This window comes from Amborella trichopoda, chromosome 4 (assembly GCF_054954075.1).
Source record: "Amborella trichopoda isolate Santa Cruz 75 chromosome 4, AtrichopodaSantaCruz75HAP2 v2.0, whole genome shotgun sequence".
Taxonomy (NCBI): domain Eukaryota; kingdom Viridiplantae; phylum Streptophyta; class Magnoliopsida; order Amborellales; family Amborellaceae; genus Amborella; species Amborella trichopoda.
In genome coordinates, this window is record NC_142339.1 from 32,412,653 (window position 1) to 32,421,850 (window position 9,198).

General features: G+C 42.6%; 1 protein-coding gene across 1 annotated transcript; it reads right to left on the reverse strand.

The window, feature by feature from the left end:
• Nucleotides 1-4,224: 4,224 nt before the first annotated feature.
• Nucleotides 4,225-8,997, reverse strand: NIR1 (nitrite reductase 1). Its single transcript, XM_006826170.4, has 5 exons — nucleotides 8,599-8,997; nucleotides 8,293-8,452; nucleotides 7,657-8,011; nucleotides 5,697-5,985; nucleotides 4,225-5,340 (listed from the first exon to the last, which is right to left on the reverse strand). Exons 1-5 carry the CDS (start codon nucleotides 8,800-8,802, stop codon nucleotides 4,606-4,608), a joined length of 1,743 nt encoding a protein of 580 aa, XP_006826233.1. The 5' UTR covers nucleotides 8,803-8,997; the 3' UTR covers nucleotides 4,225-4,605.
• Between the last annotated feature and the right edge of the window lie 201 nt (nucleotides 8,998-9,198).

Sequence of the window (9,198 nt, forward strand, 5' to 3'; positions counted from 1 at the left end):
GGACAACAATCGGTGGGGCATGCTGTTTGAAGACATTTTTCAGCACCATGAGTCCCCGGTACGGAATAAAAAGAGAAGCTGGTCAATAAAGCCTGACAAACAGTGAAAACTTCAACAGTCCCAGAATGGCCCAAAACTGATCAAGATCTTCATAAGCACTCCAAAAAGTCTCCTTCCAAGTTTTGTACATTCCGACATGTCTAAGGCAGTGCAGACTGAGAAACAGTTCCGGTAGAATTAGCCTCTAGCACCCTGACACGAACCCCTATAAATGGAACCCTACTTTCGGTGCCTCAAACAACTATGGAACCACCGCTATTGGATCCGGCACGATTAAAACGAACACTCCGAGAAGAAATTAGGGGTAAAAGACCAAAACAGGTGTAGCCACACACTATTCTCGTGCGGCCACCCTGCAAGTAATCACCATTAAAGGGGCAGACACCAGTAGTGACTTGCGACGCTTATATCTCACTCATCAGAGGTCAGATCGTGCCCAAATTTTGTGAGTGTATATATCTCGTCAAGACAAGCATTTCGATATGTGGCACACCCTGTGACGATGCCCAAGCGAGAAAAAAAGCTAGAGAGAAGTTGTTGATCCGTGAAGGAACTTGCAGGAAAATTAGCAGCAACACGCCTTGCTCGAGCGATCAAATCACGGCGCCCGCGAGCCCGATCGACATGAAACCAATTGCATCGCGTGCATAATGTCCATGGCTATCACTGGTCCGAACCCCAAGCATCATAAACGGTCAGATTTCATGCACAAAGTCGATGAAGTGGCTGAAAATTTCGACGTCGAAATTCTAGATTCCGACCAAAACTCAAAAGGTGTGAAACCTCTGTCCCTCTTCATATTTTATCTCCTAGCTGTCCTTTGTAAGCTTCCTCTCTTCTTCTATCTCTTTCCCTCTTTTTCCTTATCTTCATCTTTCTTTACTCTTTCCTCCATGTACTCAAAACGTCATCGGTTTCTCGATAAGAAGGTGTGGTAAGGTTACCTAATTGACAAGAAACCAATGACACCTCTGACCATTCGTCTCCATCTTCTTTGCACTTTTCCTTTCGGACATGCGTGTACGCGTACGCTCGCACCTAAACAAGCTCAGGTCCCTTGACCCACTTGCCTGGATATTCTTATGTGTGTGTGTGGTCGCAGGAAGGAAGGAAGGAGGCCAAGGGAGGCGAGTCCGAACCAACCTCAAACTTGGGGGCCTTTCTTCGTGAACTAAGAGGGCGTCCACGTGAGCCAGCCCGAGCGTATCACGGACCCACGTGAGGTAAGTCCTGTCTCACAACCCAAATTCCTCTCTCATCAATTGGTATTTCTGCCCGCGTCCTCCCTACATGATTCCTGTGAGAGCGGTCTCGAAACCCAGGTCCGTCTCGAACCTGCAACCATGCCACCGGGTTGACCTGACCTGGAGCGCATGATCGAGGAGCCTGACCAAAGGGGAAGAGAGAGAATAAAGAAACGTCTCAAGACTCGGACAACTTGTAGAGGGCAAAAAAGGGATTTAAAGGACGAGCCCTCTAAGAGTTGTCGTTCAAAGACCTTAGTGAAAGTGTTTGAATTAGAGAAGGGAGGGAGAGATAAAAAACTAAAGGTGAAAGAGAGAGAGAAGATACATAAAGAAGAGAGAGACAGAGAGAGAAATATGAAAGACAAAAAAATGAAAATAGGTAGAAGAGCAGAGAGAGAGCAAAAAGTTGAGGGAGAGGGAAGGGGAAGAGGGAGAGAGAGGGGGAAGAAGAAGAGAGAGACAGAAGAAGAATGAGAAGGAAGAGAGGGAGAGTGCACGGACCCACCATGGGTCCGTGAGTAGGAGTGAGAGAAGAATGTGAGGGGGAAGAAAAAAGAATGAGAGAGGGAAATAAATGGGCCCAACGTGGGCTTGTGAGAGACAGAGAGAGACAAGGAAGGAAGGAAGAGGGAGAGAGAGAGAACACGGGCCCGCTATGGACCTGTGAGGGGAGAGAAGATGAGGGAGAGAGAATGAGAGAAAGATAGGGAGAGGAGGCATGGGCTTACGGCAGGCCTGTGGAGGAGATAGACTCGCTTACAAAGAGGTTAGTTGTAAATATTTTTACTAAACATGTATATAGGATAGGGCTGAGAGAGAGTGAGCAAGAGAAACTGTTAGGCCTTCAAAGGCCAAGAGGGAGATGCTGGGTTTTTATGCCGATTTAAAGGCCTTATGAGAGTATGTAATAAATTTTGTTATAGTAGAACAAAGAACTCCAATGGGGGTATGGTCCAAAGGGATCGAAGTTGGCAATATTGTTGCCGAGACTCAGACTAGGTTTCACGAGCTAGGCCAGTCGAATACAAAATCTCTAAAATACCTAGGTATAGAGAATAATGGAGAATGGTCAGTAGAGTTACCTCTTGATGAGGTCGGAGATGCTCAAGGTAGTGAATCAAGAGACAATGTGACCCCTTTGGGTGATTGGTGGGCCTAAAGGGACAAGGGACAAAGCCTCGTCTTATACCATCATACAACATGTATACATGATAGCCGTATCAGGAAGTAAAGCACCAATGAGGGTGATGCATGTACATGTGTGAGAGAAAATCCCCATATGCACCAAATGTGATATGTGTGCACATATTTATGTGACTTTAGACTTATCCCTAGGGGGAATGTGTAATCCATAGATTAGGATTATTTCTCCTCACCTAGTGGCTGACTTTGGTAGTCTAATCATAAACCTCGGTGATGGATTGTGGGTCATGGTAACTACTAAGTTAGTTTGAGAAAATATGTTTGGTTTATTATCTCTAATAGAAAATGGAATGCTTCAGAAGTTTCACATTTTTCTTAACATAGTTAGATCCAAATCCTATCAAATTTATTTAGAATTAATCAACTTGACTTTAAATGAATTTTAGATTGATGAAATGAATTTTTAGAAGTCTCTGGTTCTCAAAACAGACTTCTAAATAAGCTAAAAATAAATTTCAAGTATTTAATTATTCAAAGAGAAAAAAATAGTAAATATTTTCCAAAAGATATTCTCCTAATTTTATAAATACAAATACACATGGGGGTCCATTGTACAACATGGACTTACCATAATATAGCATGTGGGTAGGTACGTGGAGCGCACTTGGGGCTCCATTGGTGGGATGCCCTACATAGTGCATTCGCCTTCCTATTTTGATGGCATTCATGTTGATTGAAACGCAAAGGAAAGGTTGTGAAATAAAAGACCAATTGACTTTTCAAAGAGGCATGTGTAAGATTATGGAGAAAATAAAACAAATAATTAGATATTTTCTCTACACCAATATTTGATGGGATTGAATTAAGGAAACTGAAGGATAACGTAGTGACACCTTCCATTAGATCATGATAGTTAATATATAAATTGTAAAATTAAGGTTTCTCACCCCACAGGTCTCTGATTATCAATGGTCTAGATCTATTCTCCATAAAGATGGTTAACACTAGAAATCTTGACCATAAGCATGAGTCTATAAATAATCTCAATGGGGTCCCATCTTCTACACCAAGTTACTTTTCTCTCCCCCTCACAAAGGTGACATGCCACCCTCTCTCTCTCTCTAATTTCTCTCATCACATTAGCATCTCCAAAGAGTTCGAAAAATATTCTTGAAAGAAAAGAAAAGAGGGCTGCACCCCAGTCTTGTAAGCCTAGAGTAGGCACGCCCTATACACAAAGCTTGAGTTTAGTTTGTGTTCTACATTGCTCTCTGTATTGAAGGGTTTTTAAAGTAGGCTTCTCATACTTATAATATCTGAGAATGATGTTGAACCCGTATGCCATCGGAGAAAGAGATCTAGAGTGGTTGTATCAAATCCAATTGAGATATCTTTTGCCACTTTATTTTTGGTTTATGTAGTTTGTTTCTTGTTCCCAAAAGAATCTTATGTAATATTTGGTTATTGAAACAAAACATATTTATATAGTAATAACAAGTGAATCCATTTTGTGATTCATTTATGTTTACTTTGAGCATATTTTGTAATATTTGAACATTCGTAAGTATTCTAGCCGGTAGAGAAAAAAAAAATGTTAAGATTGTATATATTGTGTTAGTTCACCTAGTCCACCTTTCAACGGGGGCTTTTCCCTTGGGACTACCAAACCTTTCTAAGCCCTTTCAAAGCAGCCGTCTTCTACTTGCACAAGCACATTGGTGGAACCTTTCTATTCCTAGCGTACTCAACAAAATAAAGAAAGGTGCCAGCCGAATTTTAAAAAGTAACGTAAGATTTTATTTCGAGTTATTTGTTTCATAATTACAAGCGGAATCAGCAAGTTGCCACTAAATAAAAACTTGAATACGATCGTAAGCCAAACAAAGACGCCGGCGCTTAAAAATACCTGATGCCGCGCAATACTAAAACTCAAGGTTCATTGAAGGAAAGGGTCTCATCTGCTTCTTCCCCACATTCAAAATTTTCAGGCCTCTTCCCCAATTTCATACCATTCACTGTTGAGACTGGGGAATTGACAGTGGAGAGAGTAACACACCCCACTACTTAGCTTCTTGAGGACCAAAAGTTAGAAAAAGAGAGTCCCTAGCGTACATCAATTGGCATAGAGAGAGAGAGGGGGGGTGCCTAATGTGAATCAATTGGCTTCTCTCTTCTTAGCACCAAAATGTTGGATCAATATCTCCTCCACAATGGGAACCAAATCCTTGCAAGGCACCCCTTTCCTAATCAAATCCCCAAGGTGGGAATCGGCCCCCACCCTCCCACCCAGATAGATGTCCACCCCCTCCACCATCTTCTTGTTCTCATCCCTTGTCATGCACCCCATGAACCCAATATCAGCCACCTGAACCTGTCCACAACTATTTGGGCACCCCGTCCAATGCATCCGGATAGGCTGATCCACCTCCACATGACGCTCTAACTCTTTTGTGATTTGCAGAGCCCGAGCTTTCGTCTCTATTATTGCTTGACCGCAAAATTGGCTTCCTGTACAGGCCACTAGCCCAGCAGTTAGGCGACCTGGACTTGGACTAAGCTTGGTTTGCACTAGCAGTTCATTTAGGAGGGCATCTAACTTTGAGTCGGGGACGTTGGGGATGATGATATTTTGCTCAACAGTGAGACGTAATTCTCCAGAGCCATAAGTTTCAGCGATGCGCGCCAGCTCGAGCATGTCTGGGGCTTGGAGTCGGCCAACTGGCACATATAGACCCACATAGTTGAGACCGCTTTGTTTTTGGGGATGGGGACCAAAGTAGTCTCTTCGGGACCAGGTGGGCTCCACTAGGTCCTTCTCAGCTGCTCTCTCGAGTGCACTCTCTCCTCTCGGCATCCTCTCGGCTACCTCTGCCCTGAATGCCTCAATCCCCTGCATTTTTTATAATGAATTAGCAGATAATTGAAGATGACAGTTGTCTAACATAGAGTTCAAGCCCCTAGCTGAACTGGGAGGTGCTTGTAGCTGCAGCCTTGAGGCTGGAAACCCAAGCTCACACATCAAACTAAATCTATAGCACAAGAAACACATTCTCAGTGTCCTTTCAATAATTTTGAAATTGAAGTCGAAAAGGAATCAGCATACACATGATGTTCAATTACTATACAAATACACAGTAGAGGATCCACCAACCGTCCATTTGTGTATTGTAAGAGTAGACTTCATGTGTAGGCATCTCATTCCCTTTGAAATAATTTCCAAATTGGGTTATTCGTAAGTTTCCTTACAAGTTCATCAATGAGCCACATCATTCTTGTCTTTTGCCGATTCCCTCTGGTGCCAAGATCACGATATGCCTCCAACATGGCTCTGCACAAAGGCACGACATCCTCTTCTGGGACCCACGCATCAAGGGGCACTGCCTCGGCACATCGTTTTGGGCTAAAGAAGCCTCCCACCAGTAGATTGAATCCAAACCGTCCATTCTTTGTTGCTGGTATGTATGCAAGATCATTGATGTGGGGGTGCTCAAACAGATCATGTGAACCAACCACACAAACATTCCATTTCCGTGGCCTGTGTTATCTAAATCAGTTTCATTTATTCTTCAATTATGAAGATAATTGGATACTACCACAACTTTCCACTAGAGAAAATTGAGTACTGCCTCATCTTATCATTGTATACACTTAAACCAACAAATAACACCAATTTATAATTCAAAAAGTTATGAATATGAGATCAAATTGACATAACTTTGCTCATCTTAATTAGTCATGAGATTTATTGCATGCAAAGGCTATCATACCATTTACTACAAGACATAAAAGGGATATTATACAGTTCAAAAATGCAAACGGTTATCAATAAATGATACCAATATGCTGCTAGCTAGGAAAAGGCGAAAATTCCTCAAACTACTGACCATGAATGTTGAAACACATTTTCCAAACTACTTACCCAACTACAAAGATTTCAAAGTTCTCTGGGACATCAATTCATCTACCTGCTACTTTCTCATGGTGAGATGGCTCCACAGCACATGAACACAGAGAGAGAGACAGAGATCTCATGGTGAGGGTGGTTTCACAGTCACATGAACACACACACACACAGAGGATTTCAAGTAAACTTTGTCTGAAGAAAAAAAAGAAAAGAGAGAGAGGATGATGATGGCAAAGCCTTTCCTGCCCTAAGAAATATGAAAACAAATGATTCAGTGTCTCAGAAAAAATAAAAATACGGAAATTTATCCAAATACTTATGAGAGATGAACTATTATCATTGTACCCATATCTATTTAATGGCAAAACACCCATTGGAAGGCACATGATCATGAGCTGGGATAGTTTCAATTGGGAACAATTGATAAAATATTAAATACTCTATCTTTTATAGGTCATTTGTTGAATTTCCCTAAAGAAAAATATAAAATCTTCTCCTAAAAGTAACGATACATTTGGGATCACCAAATAAGTTGGTTCCTAACATGTAGAGCAATGGTCTAGCCCCAGCTTTCCCATAGAAATCTAATAATAGCAACAATAATAATAAACAACAATACACTTCATGTAATCTTTTGAAGGAGGGGGGCAATAGTCATTGGGTAAATAAATGCGGTAGACACTCTCAACAAATTTAGGGCTAAAATAAGGAATACTAAAGATGCATGGCCACTTTGGAGACTACAATCTGATAAGAGTTAATAAGTGCTGCCTTTGCTCTTGTTCTTTTTAGTTTGGCAAATTTCCTAATGTATTGATGACCCTACCCTTCAACTAAAATGCCCCTTCTTTCAAAAACGAACGTCCAATTTAATGGCACAAAAGCAATAACTAGAAGGGAAGTATTAGTAATAACTAGAAGGGAAAGTGTCAGTGCACAGAAACTCGCCTCAGCCAGGGAACTCGCCGCCTAGCCAAGACGAGTTACTCGGCTGAGTCCAGCACAGGGCCGAGTAACTCAGCCCATAGGGTGAGGCCAAATAACTCGGCCTACACTGGAAAAGTGGGAAGCATTATGATGAACCGTATGAGTCATGATTCATGACTACCTAAAATTGGTAATTGTCATCACCATAATTCAATTCAATGGAGGACAAACAATGGAAAGAAATTAAGATCCACTAAAACATGACCATCACCCAAGCAGTAGCTCCACTCTATGTGCATTACCATCCATTTACAGATTACAGAGAAAATTTTCTCATAATTGAAGAGGTTAAAGAGAGAAAAAGTGAACACTCACAGGTTGGTAATAGCAGGGTTGCCTTGGTCATTGGCAATTATGAAGTCAGTGAGGAGCTTGGTGTAAGGGCGGGTGTCAACAATCTCATGAGGATCAAAACCTGCCAGTGGATTCCCGACTGGGTTTCGCACATTGTCCATTCCGCTCTGCAGGCTCGACAATCCAACGCCTCGCAACCCCTCAAGTACGTCAGGAACGTCCTCCAGCACCACCCCTCGTATCTGCCAGTTCTGCCTGGTGGTTACATCTGCGCAACCCTCTTTCCCATACTTGCCCACCACCTCCGCCAGGTATCGTGTCTGCTCACTTGTGGTCACCCCATTCGGAAGCTTCAGCCTCATCATGAACCGGCCATCTGTAAGCATTGAAAAACAATTGTATTCAATGCAATGTGACTTCTCAAGGGGGTGTTTCATTCTGGGCTAATTTGACAATGGAGCACCACTTTCCTATATCAAACAATCTTAAATCAAATGTATTTTCTCAATCAATAAATCCTGACAATTTGATGAACCAAATTAAGCAAATACTGGATTAAACTCAGAAGGAGTAGACCTCCAAAGAAAGAATTCCCTCCTTTTTTGTAAAACTAATCTAAATTTGATGTCAGAAAATGGAAGAGAGAAGAATTCGCACACTGATGCTTCCTGCGGTGGAAGAGACCGAGCCATTTGAGCCTGACATCGATATCGTCCTTGTGTAACTTGGAGGCGTCAATCTCCTCCATCGACATCTTCGAAAGCTCATCGATCCCATTCTCCATGAACAGCTTCATTGGTTCCTTGTCCAACTTCACCTGCAAACACACACTTAACATTAGGTAGTCTAAAGTAGGGGTGGTTTGAATTTGATAAGAACTTATCCAAATCCAAGACAATTAACATTAAGTAATCTAACGTAGGGGTGGCTTGAATTTGATAAGAACTTATCCAAATTTTTTACCTTCTCTGCGGGGTTGAGGCCCTGCCTAAATTTTTCCTTGAGGACCCAATATCCGTCCCTCTTCTCCACCCTCGGCTCCAACCTTTCCAACTCAACCTCTGATGCAGAAGCAGGGACCCTCACAGGTGCCGTCGAGGCCTGCACCTTCCATTCGGATTTGATTGGGGGCTTAGCTTGGCAGAGGAATTGTAGAGAGTGATACATGGTTCTCTCTCTACTCGTCTCCTTTTACTTCTCTCTCTTATTCCTTGGTTCTCTGCAAGGGGGCAACGCCTCAAATTGGTCTCTCTCTCTTCCTCCCCTGATAGCAGGTGGGAAATTGGACGTGGTGATATATGCATGTAGTGTGGTGGGATTTGTATGCTGAGTGTTTGACCTGTGGAGAGAGGAAGGGCGGGCGGGGGTGGCCCTTGGGTGAGGCAGAAGGCAGAGGTTTGTTCTTCCATACTTTGAAGAACCGCTCTCTCTCTCTCTTCTCACGATCGGTGGCCCTTGAGTGACGCAGGAGACGCCCAGTTTCATTGTTTTTGTATAATTAAAACCTCGCTGCCTTCAAGTTTTCACGTGCTTTCTGTCGGGCAGTGGGCCTTTGTTAAAATA

What these genes read in the sequence shown, in the direction of transcription:
- NIR1 (XM_006826170.4), bottom strand. Translation starts at nt 8,802, where the DNA reads ATGTATCACTCTCTACAATTCCTCTGCCAAGCTAAGCCCCCAATCAAA. An exon ending in AACCCTGCTATTACCAACCT is followed by an intron (nt 5,986 to 7,656) that starts GTGAGTGTTCAC and finishes TAGATAACACAG; the next exon opens with GCCACGGAAATGGAATGTTT. An exon ending in TGTGGCTCATTGATGAACTT is followed by an intron (nt 5,341 to 5,696) that starts GTAAGGAAACTT and finishes TAAAAAATGCAG; the next exon opens with GGGATTGAGGCATTCAGGGC.